The sequence below is a fragment of the Epinephelus moara genome, chromosome 6 (genome assembly GCF_006386435.1).
Source record: "Epinephelus moara isolate mb chromosome 6, YSFRI_EMoa_1.0, whole genome shotgun sequence".
Lineage (NCBI taxonomy): Eukaryota > Metazoa > Chordata > Actinopteri > Perciformes > Serranidae > Epinephelus > Epinephelus moara.
In genome coordinates, this window is record NC_065511.1 from 38524425 (window position 1) to 38547758 (window position 23334).

Sequence of the window (23334 nt, forward strand, 5' to 3'; positions counted from 1 at the left end):
GTTGTTAAACACTGTATTTACTTTAATTAGCTCTTCCTAATTCTCGCCCCTTTTCCTCTGTCATCTAATAACAGTTGAGCGAGCTGGGAACACGGCAGAACCTCGGTCAAGTTTTCCCTTTTCTGTCATACTCAGATGTGATACGTGCTCGCTAAAAAGGTTGAAAGAAAACCTTATTTTCAAGATTGCTAAAGATGTGGCTGGTGGATTGTTTCAAACTTCACGGACGCGTTATACTGTATAGTCACATCTAAAGTTAGCTAATGTTAGCTATTCATTCATTTTCCATAACTGCTTATCCTGTTGGGGGTCACTGGTGTCCTGGAGCCTATCCCAGCTGTTCACCCTGGACAGGTCACCAGACTATCACAGGGCTGACGCATAGAGACAGACAACCATTCACACTCACATTCACACCTACGGACAATTTAGAGTCACCAATTAACCTGCATGTCTTTGGACTGTGGGAGGAAGCTGGAGCACCTGGAGGAAACCCACGCTGACACAGGGAGAACATGCAAACTGCACACAGAAGGCCTTCCCAGGAGCCCTCTTGATATGAAGCGACAATGCTAACCACTTCATCACCGTGCTGCCTAATGTCAGCTAAATGCTAGCTAATTAGCTAGCTAATGTATAGCTTCATCAAGATGAGTTATAAGTAACTAACAGAGCTTTCTACAGTACAGAGAGACTAACATTAGGTCAACACCATGGTCTGTATTCAGTGATAAACACAGAGTACTTTACAGATCCCAGCAGTGCAGGAGCAAAGCTGACTCAAATAATTTCCCCTCGGGGATCAATAAAGTATTTCTGATTCTGATTCTGATTCTGATTGTCGTCCTCTGGCTCCTCCCTTTTTACTTGAGACCAGAAGTCTTAATTTGCAGCGTTTTGCCTTGTTTATAAAGGTTAACATTGTAAATATATCCTTCCATCACATACTGTAGTCCCTGCTGTCTGCTTCATGAAGCTATGTTGCCCGGAAATGACCTAATAAATACTGCAACACCTGGCTTAGCGAAACCCGGTATCGCCATGTTTCTTTTTATCAAACTTGTTCTACAGTGACTAAGTGGGGCGGGGCTCAGGATCAATCAGCTCATCAATAGTGTTGACCTTTTTGGATTCTCCAGTCACCGTGGAGGCATGTGAGAAAAACAGTTTTCTGAGTAACTGACAAACAAGTTGTCATTTTGCAGGTTAAGTTTTCCCTCAGCCCAAATTAATGCGTCTCATGTAGTACACCCGAGTCACAGCTGGGCATCTTTTCTCTGAGAGATAAATACCTGGAGTTTGGAAAACCCAGAAGGTCATTAAACATCACTTACTACAGGTCTGAAGATATTTCAGGAACCATCTGGATGACCCTCTGGGCCGAGTATTTATCTTTTAGAGAAACTGATGCTGAGCTCTGTGACACAAACTGGGGCTGGGGGAGCTCCAGAGAGAATACAGCCTTTAACCCTGGAGTTATTAATACTCTCCCACTGAGCTGCAGAGACATGTACTGTATATAAAGTGTGACCCTGGTGCTGACCTTTACTGCGCAGGTGAGGCCCTTGTAGCCTTTCCGACAGTGGCAGTAGTCAGGAAGGACACACCTCCCTCCGTTCAGGCACCGCTGCTTACACACCGCTGAGGAGGGAATCAATATTACAGACGTAAACACTGTTTATTACACTATTAAAAAAAATAAATCAAAAGAACATGGAGTGATAAAGTATATTTGTTTAAAGTTCAGGTCTGCACAAAAAGTAAATGCAGTGTTTGCCCTGCATTGTTTTATCATGAACACACTCACGTGTCTGACACTGGAGACCCTCCCAGCCCGTGGGACAGTGACAGGTGTTTGGTCCCAAACACTCGCCGCCATTTTTACACTTTTGCAGACAGACAGCTACAGTGAGGAAACAGAGACGGAGGCATGAACACAGAAGTCTACTGAACACTTCTGCATGATCTCTATATGATCTGTGATGTATTTGACGTGTATGAATAAAACATGGAGTCACTCACGTATGTTGCACCTCTTCCCTCTCCACCCTGACGCACAGGAGCACGTGTTGGGTCCCACACACTTGCCTTTGTTCATGCACATCGGCTCACACACACCTGGAACACATTTATTTACACATTAGATTCACATATTGACTTGTGAGTTCAGTTATTACCTTTAGATAAGACTGTGTGTAAATTTGCAGTCGGTGATTTTACTCACTCTTCTGACACCTTTTCCCAGTGTAGCCCTCAGGGCAGGAGCACACATTGTTCCTCATACACTGACCTCCGTTCTTACAGGGAGGACTGCACACAGCTGAGAAACACAGCGATAAACAACTGTGAAGATATCAGGAGGCTCTGTGCACATGACTTACAGACTTGTAGACACTGACCCTTAACCTTCGAAAAGAAATACTGACATAACGTCCAACCTCCTGTGCATAATTACATCACACTCTGTAAGTCAGAGAAGCAAAAACATTTTATCAAATTAAAAAGGTGAAAAAGCTTCACATCTCTCCTCCCAACCGTCCTCTTCTTCATGGTGAGCTGGTGTATTAAGTAGGACAGAAAGCTCTAAATCTTAGCTTTAAGCTCTGGGGGGGGGGGGGATAAAACAAATGAGCAAAAACAAAAGAATAAATAACTACACAGACTTCTGCTCTGACCTGCTCCAGATTCAGCCGTGCGCCTCTTCGTCCTGAGGGTCCAAACAGTGATGCCCTCCAACAGCATGGAAGCTTTTTATGTTTTATCTTTTTCTTTTCTCTCACTCTGTCCTGGTTAGTACTATCTCCTCCTTTTGTTCTCTCCTCCCTCTATATTTTGTTTAGACACCTTCACACACATGTACTACAGTAAGAATAACTTTGCCAACTTTTTTAATGTGTAAAATATAGTCGATAAATAGCGCCGATAATATGCAGCCAGACTGCTTTCATTGACTTAACAAGGGCAGCTTATACACACCCCGACACAGTGGGTGGCAATACATGTACCTTTAAACTTGGTTTGCAAACTGCCAATAAACACGAAGAAGAAGAACAACAGCTGCAGCACACTGTCTACAGGACAAAACATGTCTGGTGTGGACGTCTTTTACAGTTCCAAAGACAGCAGGATTGCGCCAAGGTCTGATGTCTGACCGCCCGATACCGGTTGGATGCGGGCTGAAGAATTGTCTCCAGAGTGTTAGCACAAGCTAATTAGCAGCAGCGGCTTACATCCAACACCGAGCTTTTAAAGGCTCAACTCCACAGTTAGCGATTATTTGTACTGCTACTTCTCTGGCTGTGTGTGTGTGTGTGAGACACAGCTGCTTGTTTGTCTGAGCTGAGTCATTTTCAGTCATTTTACTTTCACATCCTTGTATTTATTATGTTCACCTGTAGTGTAGGGTTAAATGGGGGCAGGGGCGTTGAGGGTAGGCAAATTGGCAATACCAAAGAAGATCTCCCTCTTTTTCACCGCCTAATGTTGAAAGGTATGAGGAGTCAGAGCTTGTCTTTGTGTTTGTTGTGTTAACAGTAGTACTGTCAGTTCGATTTGGTTCAGTCAGGGTTATGGAATATTAAATTAGCCATATTTTCTCACTACATCTGCGCCTTTCTTACCCTCAGGTGTTCATAAACTACAGGTTAACACTTCCTTTAAAATACAAAAATTATCGGTTATTGTATCTGTTATCGGCCATGAGAAGCAGGTAATTATGGGTTATCTGTACCGGTTGAAAAAATCCATATTGGTGCATCCCTACTTATATGTTTATTTTATTTCATTTTTTCATTTTGGTTGTCTTTGAGTCTTGTTCCCCCTCATGTCTTGTGCTGTGTCATATGTCTTGTTTGTTTGTTTTCAAGTTGCTCACTTATAATAAAAAATGAAAAAGGAAAGAAAGCCCTTTAGTGACGTTCGTGTACCCGACCCTGAACTCTGACCTGTTTGTGTAGAGAGGACGTGAAGTGTGTCTGCCTGCAGGGAGCTGCGAATAATCACCATAATATTACTGAAAATAAATCCTCTGCACTGCATGTTTTTTAAAGGCAAGTATGTTGGTATCTTTGTGTTAAAAGTGCTGATATTTCAGGCAATTTTTATACCAAATACAACAAGAATTGGATTTCCCCCAGGTGCTGCATTCTTGCCACTCAAACAGATGATCAAGCGTTATTGGACACTCTTAACTAAAACCCAGACTAATGAAATTCTTCTCAGCGTTACAGCTTGGTGAGCCATATTTTATAAATGTTTAGGGAAACATGATGCTTTTCAATAGATAATTAATCCACCGGAGAAGGTTAAACTAAAAAAAAAAACCTCCAGTACAGGATGTGTTTGATGTAGCTCCATAATACCAGAGTTTAAATAAAAATCCAGTATCTCTTCAGCCCTGCTTGTTACTGTATCTAAGAGCATCATCATATAAGCGACCACCTCATAGATCCTCTCCTAGTAGCTGCAACAGTAGCTAGAAACAGGATTCAAATTCTCTGCACAGCCCGTCTGTGAGTTAGAACAGCAGAGCAGTAAAATGTGTCAGTGTGATAAATATTCATCTCAGTCTCACCGATTTGACACTGAGAGCCGTAGAAGCCGCTGGGACAGGCACAGATGTTGGGCTTCATGCATGTTCCTCCATTCAGACACACGGGGTTACAGAGAGCTGTGGAGGATACAAGCAGACACAGTTAGATGACACAGATACTGGGCACTATTTAAACCATCTATAGTGTGTGGTCTAAAGTGCACTAAGGGCGTGTCCAACTCCACCTTTGCGAGTTAAATGATGCATAATCTGAACGCAAGTTGTATTTAGTCCCTTAACTAATTATAGGTGTGCTTTGGGTGTAACATGGATTCAACCGATTAGAGTGTCATCTCCCATTCTCTTTAAAAGCTAGGTGTGCCTGCACCTGCTGTACTGCTATCATGCGGCAGATTGGAGCAAAGCAAATAGCAGCAAATATCGTGGGACATTTAAGCAGCAAAACTAGAAACTGTGGTTAAATAAAAAATGAAGTTGCGCTGCTCCTCGCGTGTTAATGTGCACAACGTCTCTCTCCATGGGGAGTCAAACAGCAGCTCTACTCTATGCTATGATCACATTTTAGAGAAAGTCATTAATATTTTCCTCATCATGATGTACGAACGGAGCGTATGCCTGGTGTGAACTGGCCTATGTAGGCCCCTTTAGAGTCCGAGATTTGAATCATCTGTTGGAGACCCCCCAGTTGACTGAGATTGCTTCAAGTCGAGCAGTCTTTTTTTGTTTTTTAGCTAGTAAGTGTGCTGTGCAGTGTACTTCTGGGGACGTTTTGCTCCCCAGACTTTGCTGCGGAGTGAGCGCTCTTGACTTTCACATCTTCTCTCTTCTGCTTTGAGGTGGTGAATTTGCAGCTCACACCAACTTAATACAACACAGCATCTGTCTTATGTTTCATAACTAGTGTCAGACATCATGAAAGCTGCTGTCACGCTGAACGTTCCCCTGAGCCTGTTCAAACTTTAAAACTTTATATGAAGTTAAACCCCCCCCCGAACCATCGAATATTCGTATACAGCCAAATTTGATTCAACTGGCATAATTCTGAGTCACAGCCCTACATCTTTCTGAGTAGTGTGCCATTTAAATAGCAGGAAAACACTCCCCCATTATGACTTTACACCAGGGTTTTGTTGGCTAATACACCAATGATGCACCTGACCACACCTCACTTTAAGACCTACGAGCCAATAGGTGCACAGATGGGCGAAGTACATTTGCCACTTACACAACGTGAGCGCTGGCCGTGGAAAATGACGACTGTGTTAGTCTGAAACTGGCAATGACAGCTGCACTGTGTGTAAGATAGTACCCAACATGTTTTTACTACAAGCTCTTTCTTTAGAATCTACGATATGCAGCAGGGCCTGTACGTTTTCCTGTGATGTAAGATGTTGTGTAAGATATTATATGTGAGAAAAACATTTTATGACAATCACTTAGTAGCTGCAGTGTAGTTGTGTTGTACCTGAGTTACATGTTGGTCCGTACCAGCCGGGTGTGCATTCACAGACATCAGGAGAAACGCACTCGCCTCCATTTTCACAGTGCCTGTTACACACCACTGAAACAGATAAATTATTATTATGCACACTTGTTAACGTGTCCTCAGAGCGCCTGATACAGAAACTCAAACTTCATGAGCAGAAAATCCAAGGTAAATTACATGACAGTATCACCCCACTGCTGATTTACAGGTGACTGAGAGTGGTATCAATCTTCTCATCTAACTCTCGGCAAGACAGTCAACTAATGTATCTCCTGAAATGCTGAACTACTCCTTTTAAAATCCAGCACTTGTTTCATTTCAAACTGTGTCACTGTCCCGCTACTTAACGGACCGACACTTTAATACAAACTGTAAACACATCCCAAACTGTCAGAGTACTTAAATAACATCTCACTGATTTCACATCTGGGTCCCACGTAGCCGTACGGGCAGGTACACAGGTTTCTGGCCAGACAGGTGCCTCCGTGTTGACAAGGCGGCTCGCAGCTCGCTACACAACACAGAAAGGCAAACACAAAGATCCTCATCAGTATTCTGTGTGTGAGCACTACAGACAGGTGATAATATGAGCTCAGATTACCTTCCTCACAGGTGGGCCCTCCGTAGCCCGCGGCACATTCGCACATGTTAGGTTTCACACACTTCCCCTGGTTCTTGCAGTCAGGCCGACACAGAGCTGAGAGGGAGGAAGAGCAGCATTAAAATCGGATGCGGAGATAAATGAGCCGAAACCTCAGAGGTGATTTAACAGTAATGTGCCGTGATGGCGTGCAGAGTATTCTGAGGTTTACTTTCTTAAATCTGTGTGAGTTATTCAGGAGTGACACGATTTACTGAATGTGTTTTCAGTACAAAAATAAACACGTCTCCCTCTCACCAATATGACAGTTGTATCCGGTGTAGCCTTCCTTGCAGGTGCAGGTGTTGGGCAGAGTGCACTCCATGTTCCTCCCACACTGATACCTGCACACAGCTGAAACCAAATCACATGTTAACTTTATTTAGGGCATGCCACAGACTGTAACAGTTAATAACCTCTTTAAGTAATTTATCCTGCAATAAAAACAGCAAACATCTGGTGGCTAGAACACTTTGGGTATTTATAACTGTTGGTTAAACAAAAATAAGCAGATTAAGGGAGTCATTTTGGTCCCAGGGGAACTTGATGAATGGGCCTCTGTTGTTAATCCTTCACATTTTAAAGCTGAGCTACAGCGTGGGAGTTCAACAGTGGCCACAAGTGACAATTATGAGATAATGGTGAAATATAGTGAAACAAAAGCAGCTCGAAAGTTTGCTACTGGTCATCCAGACCAAGTGAAGCTGCAGCATTAATAATCCTATGTGTTTACCATCAAACAAGGGTGCGTTATATTTCTTATGAATTCAGCTTTGTATTTGCAATTATTCATTCATCCGCTTATCCTGTTAGGGGTCACAGGGGGCTGGAGCCTATCCCAGCTGACACTGGGCGAGAGGCAGGGTTCACCCTGGACAGGTCACCAGACTATCACAGGGCTGACACATAGAGACAGACAACCATTCACATTCACATTCACACCTACGGACAATTTAGAGTCACCAATTAACCTGCATGTCTTTGGACTGTGGGAGGAAGCTGGAGCACCTGGAGCAAACACACGCTGACATGGGGAGAACATGCAAACTCCACACAGAAGGGCTCCCCCACATTTTCCCTTAGTGACAGTTTATCATTAATACAACTATTTGATATGTTTTCCCATAATTTTAAAGAATTAGTGCTGAAAATTCAAAATTACCTTTAGTTTGCCTGACACTGCCTCTTCGTTCTGTATTCTATCTGCAAGCCAACATCTCTAGTTCGATATAATCCCTAAACAGGAAGCTGTTTTTGACACTACGTACCTTTACATGTGACTCCGTCTCCAGTGTAGCCATACGGGCAGCGTCCACACTTGAAGGACCCGGTGATGGTGGGCTCACAGGGAACACCCGGGAAGCAGGGAGCGTCAGCGCAGGTCACATGGTGAGATGGTGACACCCGTTTGACCCCAGTGGTGAGGTCAGGGTTTAGCTCCACCCCACTGGGCTGACCTCTGTGGACAGTGGGAGTGAACACTCTGATGGCAGTTTGATTCTGCGGCATTGCTGTCGTCCTTCTGTCACTGGAACCTCTCCTGATGCTGGAGATGGTGGCTTCTGGTCTCCTTCTGTCAGGGGGGCGTCTGGATGAAGTGGTAAATGATGACGAGGAGGAAGAGGAGGAGGTGGGAGTCATTTCCTTGTTGGAAGTTGATTTGATGACATGGAGATGACCGTCTGCTCCGCTGGCGACCGTCCCCTGACCTGTAAAACACTGGAAGTTAGAGGATAATTTACAAATCAAAACCACAAAGCACACAACGCAGTCACCATTGTCTGTTCACCAGCATCAGGTTTGAATGGAAACAACTGCTTCACTCTCACCTGTTGCTGTGCACGTTCGTCCGTTTCCATGGAGACCGGGAGGACAGGGTCCACAGACGTAACCTGCTGAGACGTGGGTGCTCTCGAAACACTGAACTCCCGGGTGACACGGCCGCCTGGAGCACGGTGACGAACCTGAAGATTTGGGCCTCAGTGATACCTGCGGGACTCTGGATGGTTGGATCACTGCTTTGCCAGGAGAGTCTTGGTTACCTTGAAGATAAAAAGGATGAAGACGACCTTTAACTGGACAACAAAGAGTGTCTTATTTATGTAAGAATGTATGAAGAAGAGATGTACGTCTTTAGAAAGGAGAGGAAACAGCCTAAGAACTATTAAAACCCAGTCAATGAGCCACACTGTTGCACTGGGTGACATGTTCCTGTATGAAAACAGTCCTCAACAAATGCTCCTCCTGTTTGTTAAAAACTACAGTGTCCAGCTGTTTAATATTTTTAAGCCCCTTTAATAGAATTAAACTATATATCTGTGAGCTGTTTTTAAAGATTTACACCGTTTTCGGTTTCATCCGAAAGAGCCAACGAGCTCGGGGCTGAGAGACAGAGGCGGCAGGGAAGTCAGGAAGTACTAAGACAGGCTGACACATTGTTGGTTCAGGTCTTTTTATAGGATTTATTTAATGTAGAATATTGCCAACCTTAAGACTTACGTGTGCAGGTATTGCCGTCACCGCTGTATCCTTGAGGACAGACTCCACAGATGAAGGAGCCCAGCGTGTTGTTACAGTCCACACCAGGGAAACAAGGCCGAGAGACGCACTCATCTATATCTTCTCTGCATGTGTGGCCTGAAAGCACCAAACGATTTTAGTTTACAACTTTACTGCGTACAGTGTGTGATGCAAAATAAGGGCCTGGTCATGAGCAAATGCAGGAGAGTGACCTTCGCCCTTCCATTTTTTACACTCCATGCCTGTCTCCTAACTCACTGCCAGCCAGGCAGCATCTCGGACTGTTTGTTTATTTCAAGGCCAATATCTCACAGTATCAGCTGGTTAGACATAGCAGCAATCAGTGTCTCCTCTACATCTTGGCTACTGCTTTACTATTTGAAAGAAAACATCTCTGCAGGTTGATCCCCACCTGTCATTCCAGGTGGGCAGATACAGGAGAAGGAGTTGGGGCCGTCAATGCAGCGGCCCAGTCTGCAGGGGTTTGGTTTACAGTCGTCGATGTCCACCTCACACCTGCCGCCTTTAAATCCATCCAGACACACACACAGGTACTCCCCGCTGCCGGCAGGGAGGTTCACGTTGGTCACACAGGAAGCTCCATTCAGACACTCACAGGGGTGCACAGACACCTGAAGGAGAGGGGAAACAGACAGGTTGGTAATCTGAAATCAACGACCCCTCGAGGAGGTTTATGGACAAAGCTAGTGACACATAAGGAAAAGGAAAGAAAGAGAGTGGACAGCGAAACTTGTTGCCCAGTAATACAAATCACAGTCTAGATAAATACAATACAATAAAGTAGAAATATGATAAGAAAAGAAACAAATACAGAATCTTTAAATTTCGTCCCTGCAGCTGTCTCTCTCTCTTCCCCTCCATCAGCAACTGAATCTGAATCTGAATCTGAATCTCAATGTTTTGCAACTGTGAGCAGCTCTTTTATTTCCTGTGGGACAAAACTATCCATCCACACAAAACTAACTAAATTGCTGCAGATCTAACATGCATTCTGACAGCTTTTCTTACTTTGGTCACTTTTTTTGTGTAAACACGCAACACACATAAAACCTGCTCAGAAATATTTCAATATGCAGTTGAGACAGAGGGTCATGAGCAGAGAACTACAAATCATTAGTGCCCTCTAGTGGGTGAAAGTCTAAAGGAGTCTTCAAAGTCTTTTTTTTATTTATTTCTCTCTCCTCATTGCTCATACCTGCACACTCCTCTGATCACAATTATTTACATTTATATATATATGACACTTACACACACACTTTCATACTTGCACGTTAACACTTACTAAACTCTCACTAACAAAAGAAACAAAAAATCTGTACCGTATTTAAATCTTAACTGTTTCATATGTTAATGTCTGTGTATGTTTGTCACACTGACAGTGGATCTTTTGGACCCTTTAGCTGTCCAAAATGACTGACGCTCACCCCTCCCTCAATATACAGTTCTAAATGTGGTTGAACAAGATATTTAGATCTACTGCTGCAGTAAAGCTGCTCAGAAGACTCAACTTCAACTTGACTGAGCACATGTATAAAAAAAAGTGTTAAAACTGATGTTTGTGATTTTAAAGTGTTTCCAAAAAGAAAGTATATTAAAAATGCAGAAAAAACAGCATCCACACATTTGATGCCCCTGAAGATATGATATCAACAAAAATATTTAACCACAGAATTTGATTTAAATGATGTTTGTTAAAATCATTTATTCCAAACATCTACACTTCTTAAACTTCACTTACATCACTGCTATCTAACCCTGACTTTACACTGTCCCACCTCACAACACATTTACTTCGCACTGGTTGTGAAACTTTAATGTAAGCAGTGTTCAGCTCACACCATGACACACAAACGAACAACAAACCCAGCTTTACCTGTATGGACGATGCTGTCTGGGCGTTACAGTCGTCTGTCACAGTAAACTGGAAAGTGTGTGTGTCTGTAGTTTCAGCTGTGGCCTTCCACATCAGCAGGCCGGCCGGAGACAGAGAGGCACCTTCAGGACCTGACTCCAAGGTGAAGAGCACCGCTGAGCCCTCAGGGTCCTGAGCCTGGAGCTGGTAGATGAAGTGTTCCCCCTGGAAGGACTGGAGACGAAACGGCGACGACTGCAGCAGTGGAGGCTCGTTCTCTGATGGGAAACACAAAAGAGGGAAGAAATGAGAAACTGAATAAACATGAATGAGTCATGATGTGATGAGTGACAGAGAAGTCCTAAAGTCCATTTTCCGCAGCCACCAATCTGTGAAACAAGCTGAAGACAGGTTTATTTTTTACACAGGAATTCTGCCCAATAAACCTTCTGACAGAGCACAAACATAAACAATGACCAGGTGGTTATTATTTTCTGATTTTGACTCATGATTAAATTGTCTGTGTTGACCAATAAGTGACATTTTGTCACTTACTGTATGTCACTGTAAATATATTTTTATGGTATTTTTGATGTTGTTTATTGTTTTTAATTGACACTATTTTGGTGGCATTTCTGCCTTTATTCAAAGGAGCCAATCAAGAGCTTACAATAAATTATGAGAGAAAGATGATGTGATGTGTACACTCCACTTTATTTAGCACCAGGTTGGACCCCTTTTCTTGTCAGAACTGTCTTATTTCTTGGTGTCATAAATTCAACAAGGTGCTGGAAACATTCCTCAGAGATTTTGGTCCATATTGACATGATGACATCACACAGTTGCTGCAGATTTGTCAGCTGCACATCCATGACGTGAATCTCCCGTTCCACCACATCCCAAAGGTGCTCTATTGGACTGAGATCTGGTGACTGTGGAGGCCATTGGAGTACAGTGAACTCATTGTCATGTTTGAGATGATGTGAGCTTTGTGACATGGTGCGTTATCCTGCTGGAAGTAGCCATCAGAAGATGGGTACACTGTGGTCATAAAGGGATGGACACGGTCAGCAACAATACTCAGGTAGGCTGTGGTGTTTAAACCATGCTCAGTTGGTACTAAGAAAATCTCCCCCACACCATTACACCACCAGCAGCAGCCTGAAGCGTTGATACAAGGCAGGATGGATCCATGCTTCCATCTGAATGTGGTTTTTCCAATCTTCTATTGTCCAGTTTTGGTGAGAAAACCCGTGTGAATTGTAGCCTCAGTTTCCTGTTGTTAGCTGACAGGAGTGGCACCTGGTGTGGTCTTCTGCTGCTGTAGCCCATCTGCTTCAAGGTTGGACAAGGTGTTGTTGCTTCAGAGATGGTCTTCTGCACACCTTGGTTGGAACCAGTGCTTATTTGACTTCCTGTTGCCTTTCTATCATCTTGAACCAGTCTGGCCATTCTCCTCTGACCTCTGGCATCAACAAGGCATTTTGGCTCACTGGATATTTTCTCTTTTTGGGACCATCCTCTGTAAACCCTAGAGATGGTTGTGTGTGAAAATCCCAGTAAATACTCAGACCAGCCCGTCTGGCACCAACAACCACGCCACGTTCAAAGTCACTTAAATCACCTTTCTTCATCATTCTGATGCTCAGTCATGCCGGTCATCTTGACCATGTCTACATGCCTAAATACACTGAGGTGTACCTAATAAAGTGGCTGGTGAGTGTATTGTCATATGTTTTCACTCTAAAATACTGACTTCATCCTTAGAAATCCAATATAGATCCGCTCTACCTTTCGATATAGAAATGAATACATGCATGAACAAATGAGCTTGACTTGTGAGAGGGTGAAATCGGCCTCCTGCTGTCTTTATCCTTCAGATCAGTGATTTAACCTCAGTTGAGTCAATGCTTCAGGTTCTGTCATTTCTTATGAACAGAGCAGAGCACCATTTGACCTACTTTAAGTTGAAGAAGCAAAGTTGGTCGGAGAGTGTAACAATGAGGTGAGCTGTCCTCATACCAGCGCCGAGGGACTGAAGCAACTTCAATGGCTCCAATCTGCACAGAGCTGCTGACAAATTATCAAAACAGCCCTGAGCGACTGCCAGCGACAAAACTCAGTGATGGCTATCCAACCTCAGCTCTACAGCTCGACTGAGGAAGAGACACGTTAGAAACTTTCTCAATCTCACATCGTCCACAGTATCGTCTCGACTTTTTCTCCAGTGCTGTTTATGTTAATATGAGGGAGACAAACCAGAGGAGGAACAATGTACATACTCTCTGCTATGGACCATGTGTGTTTGGACACGTCTGGGCGACATGTGAGGCAGGGGCTGCTGGGATTGGACTCCCCCTCACTGTAACACAGGCCGTCAATGTTGCAGGTTTTCTCCTGGGAAGCAAAGACAATAAATAACTATTAATAACAACAATTATGTTCAGTGTTTATTCCTCGTTGAAACAATCTCTCTTGCATGACTAAAAACATGCCGCCCAACCCCGACCTGTCTCAGTGAGCTACAGAGGTTTATATAAAGCATGTGCAGAACATGGCAGCAGGAGAACAAGGACAGGTTTGGTAAAACACTATTTACTAGCTGATCAGTGGTTGTACTATTATAATTTCCAGTTGTATGATGGATGTTCACTCTCCTGCAGCAAAACATTTGCTGGAACTACAAATAATGTTTGTTAAAAAAATATGACTAAATGAATAAATAAACTAGTTGGGCCATCGGCTTTTTTCGGCTGATTCAGCACGTTGAATCAGCACCAGAGACAGTGGAGCTGTCAGTGAATGAAATGACTGATTGGCAGGTCAACTCAGAGCATGAGAGGAGAAACAGAGGTGAGGAAAGCTGAGATTGAAACAAATGTGTTAAATAAGATAAGATTATTTTTTTAGCCACTGAGCTTTTTAGCGGTAACGGTTCTTAATGGTGTCATTTTTTGCTAGCGCTCAGTAAATATCCTAATGTGCTAACTACCGTTTTGAATCCATTTTGTTGGTTTTGCCATTTCCCTTTTTAATGATAAATACCAACTACAGCCGCCTGCTGGTATAGAGAGTTATTTCCTCTCACACAGCTGCAGAATGTACGTACTAGTTGGCCATTGGCTGTCGTCTTTGCGGTGTGTTCAGGTGCAACTTTTTGCAACATGAGGTGAGGCAACAATCGGCCTTCATCACTACTAGTTCTTTGATGTCAGTTTGGCACATCTGGGCATTGAGATTCAAATTCTGTAAAATATCAGATAAAACAAAACCTACACAGAATAAAGCCTTTAATATTTAATAGATTAAATAACTGTACTGATCATACATCAGCAGATTTTGGGTCTGAGAGTTTGGGCCAAGATGTGATGGTTAAAGGACGAAGCAAAGCAGGCTGAGAGGAAAATGTATCTTCAGAGATACTGCTACTTTTGGATCTTTGTATTAAATAATATCACTATGAAGAGAGGTGTCTTACCCTCAGGGTGCAGAGGACTTCAGTGTTGAGGCTGCAGATCTGACAGGCTCCGTCATACAGAGTCAGTATCTTGGTGTTACTGTAGCTGTAGCCATCGTTGGATACCTGCCATCAGCAGAAGCTTGATTACTGTGGATCACTGGGGAAAAGGCATTAAACAAATAAACTGGTCTGTGGTGAGGTGAGCTGTGTCCGCTCATATTGCACCTCTCATATATTTCAAAACAGTTCATCGTATAATCTTAGAGTAACGTCTCGATGCTGGAGAGGACCTCCTCAGTGATAAACGTTCTCATGTTTACCAAATCTCACTGCTGTGACAAAGTATTCCCACACTTTGTTTCACGCACTTGGCAGTTGAGTAAACCAATCAGTTTCTCCTGTTTCACACTGCTGAGTCCTGAACCACATCGAAGCTGGAGAAAACCTCCAGCTGCGCCCTGTGGACGGTTTCCACAACCACAGCCAGCAAATAAAAACCAGCAACCCTTCACATCTGTCTGCTTTTCATTACTTCAGTTCAGCTTCACTGTATTATCTTATACTAGGGGTTTCTGAGAAAATGAAATGTCTTGAAAATGATAATAGAAGTTTCATGTTAATCCCTAGTTTTGGGAAGGATTTAAGGCTGAGGATGGAGAAAAGAGATGGAGGAGAAAGAAGGCAGAAGAAGAAAGAGGCAAATATCAATAAGGACAGACTGGACAGGATTGTTTTTTCACAGCCGTTTCACCGATGTGTTTGGAGACGTGACTAACTTTGATCTGCCAGCGGGCCAGTGGTCTGCTTGTCACCGTCTCCAGGTCCAGGCCTGCAGGAGCCCGGCTGTCCTCCAGGGGGAGCTGGCACTCCAGAGCCGTCACATCCAGAAAGACAGCCAGGACAAACTGGGGCTCGTCCAGAACCCACTCCCCATCCTCAAACTTGACAAGACACACAGAGGGAGAGCAGAGTGGGGGACAAAGCCATGAGGGGTAGGAGGTGGGAATGAAAGACACAGAGAGAACAGGGAAGGACAGGGACAAAGGATAAAGTGGGGGTAAAGGAAAGAAAAGATGAAAACAGTAGAAAATACAGACATCAGCTAGGTATGTATGTAGCCATGAAACTTGACAGTGCTTCAAATGTGGATTTTGCTGCGACTTTGCCCCCCACAGTCTGCAGTTTATAACTTCACAGCAAAAAAACTGAAGAAAAATAGACAAAAGATTTCATTGCATGCACAGCAAAACCATCATTTAAACACGGGGAAAAAGAAGCAGAAAAACAAAGTACCTTTTCTTTAACAAACTCACACTTGAGCTCATAGGAGTCCTTGAAGCCTTGACCGTAGACCTGGACGGTGGAGCAGTCTCCCTGTCGGACGTCACACAGACCCTGCTTCTCCAACTCGGTGATCTCTGGGATCTGGTCTTCACAACACCAACAACAAAAAGTGAAGACGAGCACGGACTGTTAGACCTGAGAATGTAGTGCCCATCACAAACCACATGAATCGCAATAATCAGTATGTAAGAGGTCCTGTGTAGAGATCGATGTGTGCCAGTAACTGCTAAATGCTAAATGGGTCAGTTTAATGATATTCTAAGTAGTTTAGGCTTGTTTTACCTTTAACCTCCTGCTGGCATCCTCGGCTGACATTACTGTCATTCAGAGGCTGTGGTGGGAGTTTTAAAGCCAGAGTGAAGACACTGGTATCATGAAACTACAAGGCCTTAAGAATCCATTGGCACCAACCACGTCAAGCTCAATTATCAGGAAAAATAGCGCTGCAAAGTAAGGCTTCATTTTGGCAAGGGAAAAACTGGCCTGGCCACTTTTACAGGGGTCCCCTTGACTTCTTATCTCAAGATATCTGAATAAAAATGGGTTCATGGGTACCCACGAGTTTCCCCTTTATGCTAATCCCATGCAGTTGTTTGCATACAGCATACATGTGTTGTTTTTGCCTACTGTATTTGAATATTTCTGCATACTGGGGTCTCTAAACAGTTTTGGAATTACATAAACTGGGTATGACTGGAAAGCTGAGACACTTGTGGATTTAATGAGCCTAATTTTATTCATGTGTGATGATGTTAGCGCCCATAGTAGCCATTTCATTGTAGTGAGAACGAATATCACTGTATAATATGACCTATTGCAACGTCTAGAATAATCACAGCCTCTCGAAACTTTATAGCCACAAACTTGAGACCTGATGCATTCAGACGATGTATGGCTTTCATAGGTATGTTGACAATAAGGGGGTTAATCAGCAGTTTCCAGAATAGACATGCTCACCATCCAGTTGCCAAAAAAGTGCAACTCTTACAGAAAACTCCAAATGTCAAAAGTTTTTGATCCCTAGTCACAGCATGGCTTTTTTTATGGTGTTTCTCAAGGTGTCTGTGTCTTAATGTGGTATTTCTGAGGGATTCTTGACCATTTTTATCAATTCTCGATTAGTAAAACATGCTTAAATTTAGCATCAAATCTGTGTAACAAATGGTATCAAACCAAAAATGTCATGAGTCTTAACTAAGCGTTGGAATGGCCATCATATACTTCCATCATAATGTTCCTATGCACTCTAAACTTTAAAAGTTTGAATAGACACCTAACCAAAACACAACGTTGATTAAAGATTTATGAGTAGAGAAGCTTGACACACTGTGCTGAGCTGCATCTCAAATTTATCTTTTAGTTCCCAGCTTTAAGTTCATGTATATCACTTCTACGTGACATATTCTGTTGGTCTTCTATGTCCCCCTAAAGATTCAGTGACCCCCCTAAAGAAGACAAAAACTGTTCTATGTTATGGAGCGGTGGAGTAGAGGAGGTGAATGTAAGAGTTTAAGTGTTTTACAGTTTAAAGATAAACCTGTCAGTTGTGACTAGTGGACAAAATATGTGATGGAAACTCTTTAACACCTCTGCGTCTGTGTTAGTGTGTGTTTAGTATGTTACCAGACAGCACACTGCAGTCATATGACCCAAATCCTGGGAAGCAGACACAACCCCAATCTGAGCACTGGCCGTTGCCGTTGCACAGGTTGGGACACTTGAGGACAGCCACAACATCCTGGTACTCTTCTTCTCTCCTCCTCTCCTCCATCAGCCTCCTCTCACACTCATTTTCCAGCAGCGGTAAAGTTGCATTCAGCCATGACTGCTCATCCTTCAGCTGGAGGTCGGTAACACACATCGCCTCCACACGGCTCATAATCGACTTTTCTAACAGGCGCCTGCAGCCCAACGCTATGCTGGAGCCCGCCACAGTCTGCTGACACTGAGTCCTGGCCTGCTGCTCCGTCAGGCCAGAAGGTGTTGGCCACGTGAGGGAAAAGTCTGTCTGAACTGCTGCTTCGTGGTCCTCTGGGAAAAAGTAGGTGAAGCCCTCCAGATCAGACTGGCTGAGGCTCTGGTGTGGAGAGTTAGAAATGTAATGGTGGGTCTGCCGCTTGTTCATGTGCCGCTGGTGTTGAGCTGAGGTTGAAGCTCTATCCCTGGAGGAGGCGCTTCTTTCGTGCGGATGAGAGTCACTGCCTCGATCCTGGGTGTTGTGTCTGGAGTGGCCCGAAGGCAGCGTCTGTCTGTCGTGTCCATCACCTTTGAGTAGTTCTACCGAGCTGATGTACTCAGCTGTGACGTCCAGAGTGGGGAAGACGCTGGGGAGGTGCACGTTGCCGTGATGAGAGCAGGTGGAGTCGGAGGAGGTGACCGGTTGAGATCGGGCTCTGGGGGATGAGAGGTGGGGCTCTGCCTGACAGTTACAGTACTTGCGGGGGCTCAGTGTCGTCAGGTGGGATGGCACGGTGTCAAACAGGCTGTTGCCTGGAGGGAGCCTGAAAGAGGAGAGGAGGAGATGTCAGTGAGGAGGAAACAGGGCTTGACAGGAGGGTCTCTGGTGGCCTGACATGGCCCTGGGCTCCCGTAGTCTATGGTAAGATTAAAGGTGCAAATTTTTAATAGAATCTGCTAATAATCAAATTACACACATCCAATTGACACAGTGAACCTTTTGGCACCTTTTTACCTGGGATTTGGCCCAGGTAAAAAGGTGCCTGGTTTGCCAGGTTGGTAACTCAGCCGCAACAGCTGATAAACTGCTAACCACTTTCCAGACCTCTGACTCCTTGCCCACATATCAGATTTGCTCAGGGATTCAAAAAGGTCTGGTGCTATGCTCATTGGCAGTTGTTAAAGACAATTAGAGAATCTATTGACCGATCAGAGTTTGGCAGGCAGGATTACATATCCTTTATCCAAAAAAGCAGCCTTGCTACATTCATGAAAAAGAGCAAGGAGAAATGGCAACATAGGAGAAAATAACAACTCTTGAAATAATGCCTGTAATCAATGTACAGATGTTAATGGCTCTGAGCAACCACTACCAAAACTTTTGTGTCAACAGACAGATACGACTCTAAAAACACTGACCTCCATTCAGAGATAAAAGCGTGCAGATGCTCCAGTGTGGCGCCTCCTGCTGAGTGGAAGTCGTTGTCTGACTGTGCATCGTAGGTCCCACAGAGGCCTTCAGTGTGTTTCCAGTCTGAACTGGGAGCTCTCAGCGTCAGACTCATTCCCCAGTTAGACACGTCTGCACGGACAAATGCTCCCGATGAGAAGGTCATCTGTGAAGATTTAGGACAATCACATGAAGACAGTGAGCATGTCGACAGCTAAATTTGTCATGAGTTCACCACATTTTGAAACCAAGGCATCTTTTTGTGTGCAGTTTTTTAACCAGGTTTGGCAAAGTATAAATCAAAATGCCCTCCTGGTGTCTTTAAACATATAAGTGATGTCTTAGTTTTTTGTCATAGTAGGAGAAGAGGAAAGAGTGGAGTTGGAAGTGCTCCAAAACTCATTTATTCAGCCATACTGTTTATTGATTTAGAAATCTATAGACAGGTTTATTAAGTGTGACTCCTCTTTGCTCACCGTGACCTTGCGGCCCTGGTAGGACTCTGTGATGCGAATGCCGCTCTTGGTCAAGTCTCTGTTCTTCACAGACAGGTGCGGTTTGGTTTCACCCATCTCTCCATTGCACATGTCAAAAGCAATGACATCGCCACCGTCCCTCACCACGAAGCCGCACACGCACGAGGCGGAGTGCACCACGCTGCCGCATTCCCACTGACGAACGTGGACCTCAAACGGCCTCAAAATGCTCTTATAGAGAATAAAGGTGCCAACTTGGTAGTTGTCATAATGCCTGTGAATATTCAGTGGAAAATATTCACACAGTTGTTCGCCGCCCAGCCATTCGAAAGTAGACAGAAAAACCATCATTCACTATAGACAATTTGAAATTTCCACACATAATTAAATCTGTTTAATCCTGATTAAATATAGTGCAGTCCATGATACATAAAAAGTATGTCTCCAGGTGAACTGAATAAGAAACTGAAGTACCTGCCATCAAATGTGATAATGTGAGGATCAGTGAAGACGTAGCAATAGGCTGAGGGGACATCCTGCACTGTTATCTGAAATGACAAATCAATTCAATTCCTTCTTAAAATTAAATATTCTAGTTGCATTACATTGAAAAACAACATGGTCACACATCATAAAAGCAGTTTGACACAAGCAAAGATCATGAAAAAAATGGTATCACAAAGAAGGTTAAATAGGAACAACGAGCTAAATATATAGAGAGATATAAATCCAAACCTCCTGAATCAATAAACCATCCACATATTATAGATTTACCTCAACTGGTTCTGGTGAGTACCCGTTCCAGAGAAAATTCGGTGTGACAATGGATTTAACAGAGATGTGAGTTGTCCTGTTCCCATCTTTGACAAAGTCAGTGACAGGGCTGAAGTGGATCACAGCTCGGCTACAAACCCCGTCCCTACAGGGGCCCCGGGACAGGTCCACCACACACGAGGACAGAGACAGATCTGTGCCCAATAAACCCTCATCTGGAACACAACAAAGAATGAGCGACTTATTTACATCATAATAAAAAAAAAAGCTAAATTGTCCAAGTAATATCTGACATACTATCCACAGCCTTTATGTTCACTGGGGAGTATTACATCATTATCTTGCTGCAAGTGCTCACCTTTACTGCTCGTGCTGAGCTGCAGAGACAGAGTGCACTGCTCTGTAGAGGAGGAGGACTCCTCCAGACATGGGACAGGAACTGTGCTCTCAACCACCAGCTCATACAGCCTCCCGTCCTCAGACACACTGCTCACTTCCGGTCTTAGCTGCACAACAGTTATAGAGAGAAGGTTTTCAGCAAAGAGATATTTCTTGGAGGAACAAATAATGTCTCTTGGTCTCCAGTGACCAACAAGGGAGTGAAACCAGTCTTGTGGACAAGAGATAATAATCCTATTACTTATGGTTTTGTGTTAAACAGTATCTCTGCAGTCAGGTGGCCAGCTTTTCAAGGGAATTGTGAGCAGAGCAGTTAAAATTTCAATGTGTAGTAGTGTCCATTTTTGCATTTTTACATTTCTCTTTTTCTGGATAAAATAACTGACATAACTTGGAGGAAAAAACAATTTCAAGATGACGTGTAACAGGAACTTGGCAATAACTTTTTGTTCTTTAATTCATGTTCTGGCAGTTACCAGCTACACTCCTCCATGTGGTTGCTTTTTTATTTCCCCGGTATTGACAGATCTGTGGAAAACTGCATTTTCCTACTCTGCATCTTATGCACAGAATAATCTGAAAAAAGGTGTAAATTAGAAACCTTAATATCCATTGAGGACTTTAAAGACAGCATGAAAATATGACGGAGGTATGTGGTGGTTTTTCTTGAGATGCCACTGTGTCAAACAGCTGTTCTTCTGTTTAATTATAATTTTTGTATATCAGCTTCATATGTTGTATTTAATATGGTGTGATTTAGCACGGCTGCTACCTCGGCCAGGTCTCTCTTGGAAAAGAAATCTGTTTATGTTAAACGTACTTCCTGGTAAAATTAAGGTAAAAAATGTTGGTGGTCAACAAGATATTATTCAAAGGTAAATTTGGGGGAAAATGCAGATTTATTTTTTCTTTGGTCAGAGCCAGGCTAGCTTTCCCCTCTGCTTCCAGTCTCTATGCTAAGCTAAGCTAACTGCCTCCTGGATCTAGCTCCATACACAGAAACATGAGACTGGTGTCATTCTTCTCCTCTAACTCTCTGCAAGAAAGCAGGAATTGCTGCAATTCCCCAAATCTTGAAACATTCCTCTTAATATATTCAGTGCTGTCACTTTTTCCTTCTGTATAAGAATGCACACATTAATTTATGTCCAAAAAAAGAAGAAATATGGACATACAAGTTTCCACCCGATGGCGATGATATTTGGGCTTCACCTTATTTATACCTTACAGTTATCTAGTTTTTTTATATTTTGCACTAGGGGTGGGTGATATGGGCCTAAAATAATATCAAGATATTTCAGGGTACTTTTAAAATAAGATATTCTTGATGATATAACTAATAAGTAAAAAAATATATATTATTTTTTAAAATTTAATTACATAGAATTGCAACTGAAGAAGTGATATAGTTTTACAGTTTGCCTTCAAATATTCAGTAAAAACTAAAGAAAATGATCTCTCATGTCTTCAGTTTGTGAACAACAGTAACTCAGAGTGAGATTCAGATTCTGTTACAATATTAATAGTACAACTAAATAAAATCTACCTCAAATTACACATTTAAACAGCTCCCAAATACAAAAATGTCCCCTGGGATATATATATATAAATCAACAGGTGATTTCCTTCTTTAAGTAAAATCCTAAATGATGGAGTTGGTTTTTTTTTCCACCTGGACCTTTATGCTCTGCCATTTCTCCTCTAATCATCACGCTGTAACCTGTGACAGGCTGTTATGATACCACAACTGTCACACATTCACATATATGGAGTTTTTTGTCGGGCAGGGAACATCACATAGGTTTACATTACCAAAGGCTTATGATAAAATCATGTGACGACATCGACTCCCGTGTGTGCACAGCGAGAGAGGAGAGGGAGAGACGCTGTGCTGCTGTCAGAGGAGCCGCTGAATGAGTTCCCTCTGAGCGGTAACTCGCTAAGAGTCTGAGAAGTCCGGGGCTGTTCATAAAACATTCAGGACGCCACAGTTTATTCCACACTACTGAAGCTGCTCCTCTTTTTGGAACCACCACAGAGTCGGAAATAATTTCACTTTCAGCCATGCTTGTTGTTGCCGTGGGTAACAGTATGACGTCAATATGTCAACAAGTCAAAATATCGCGATTATCACGATATGAACGTTTCATATGATATTAAAAATAATTGGGTATAATTGGGAACAAGATGATATGGCACACCCCTATTTTGCACATACTGTTATGTTTTTTTAGTCTTTTGTATATTTGCAGTCTTTGATTTGCACTCTTCCAACAGATGCTCAGCAGTTTCCATCAGGATAACCGAAGATTTATTTTATCTAAAAACCTGCACATAGAACCAAACAGACATGCCTGCAAAAACCTGCAATTGCACAAATAAATGCTCTCTCTTTGCTTCAAAAAATTTAGCCATGGTCACACACACACATACAGAGTTATAAAACTACTATGATATACCATAATTCCAGCAAAGAACTCCTGACTCTCCACTGATGCACCGCGGACGTCAGGCGAGTCCAAGAAGAAACTGGAGCTTGAGCAGTAAATCTGTGAGAGGAGGGAAAGAAAGAACTTTGTAGTCTTTTTTTCAATCTGAATTATTATGCCGACATTGTAAAGACAGACAGAAAGAACAGAAGGAGCCACACAGGGAAAAAAAATCCCGTCTGTATAAAAGGTTT

General features: G+C 43.1%; 1 protein-coding gene across 2 annotated transcripts in view; it reads right to left on the reverse strand.

Moving 5' to 3' along the window:
• vwde (von Willebrand factor D and EGF domains) overlaps window positions 1-23334 on the reverse strand; it is a 42465-nt gene that overhangs the window by 1327 nt on the left and 17804 nt on the right. For both annotated transcript variants that reach the window (XM_050046910.1, XM_050046911.1), the window contains 25 exons: window positions 23111-23200; window positions 20611-20758; window positions 20253-20467; window positions 19953-20026; window positions 19479-19752; window positions 18972-19168; window positions 17499-18376; window positions 15825-15961; window positions 15308-15472; window positions 14550-14654; window positions 13354-13468; window positions 11093-11349; window positions 9611-9830; window positions 9178-9315; window positions 8508-8720; window positions 7947-8387; window positions 6937-7032; window positions 6640-6735; window positions 6454-6549; window positions 6018-6113; window positions 4574-4669; window positions 2225-2320; window positions 2023-2118; window positions 1808-1903; window positions 1544-1641 (listed from right to left, as the gene is read on the reverse strand). In XM_050046910.1, the coding sequence (XP_049902867.1) occupies window positions 1544-1641; window positions 1808-1903; window positions 2023-2118; window positions 2225-2320; window positions 4574-4669; window positions 6018-6113; window positions 6454-6549; window positions 6640-6735; window positions 6937-7032; window positions 7947-8387; window positions 8508-8720; window positions 9178-9315; window positions 9611-9830; window positions 11093-11349; window positions 13354-13468; window positions 14550-14654; window positions 15308-15472; window positions 15825-15961; window positions 17499-18376; window positions 18972-19168; window positions 19479-19752; window positions 19953-20026; window positions 20253-20467; window positions 20611-20758; window positions 23111-23200 (4533 nt within the window). The remainder of the gene's footprint in view (window positions 1-1543; window positions 1642-1807; window positions 1904-2022; window positions 2119-2224; window positions 2321-4573; window positions 4670-6017; window positions 6114-6453; window positions 6550-6639; window positions 6736-6936; window positions 7033-7946; window positions 8388-8507; window positions 8721-9177; window positions 9316-9610; window positions 9831-11092; window positions 11350-13353; window positions 13469-14549; window positions 14655-15307; window positions 15473-15824; window positions 15962-17498; window positions 18377-18971; window positions 19169-19478; window positions 19753-19952; window positions 20027-20252; window positions 20468-20610; window positions 20759-23110; window positions 23201-23334) is intronic.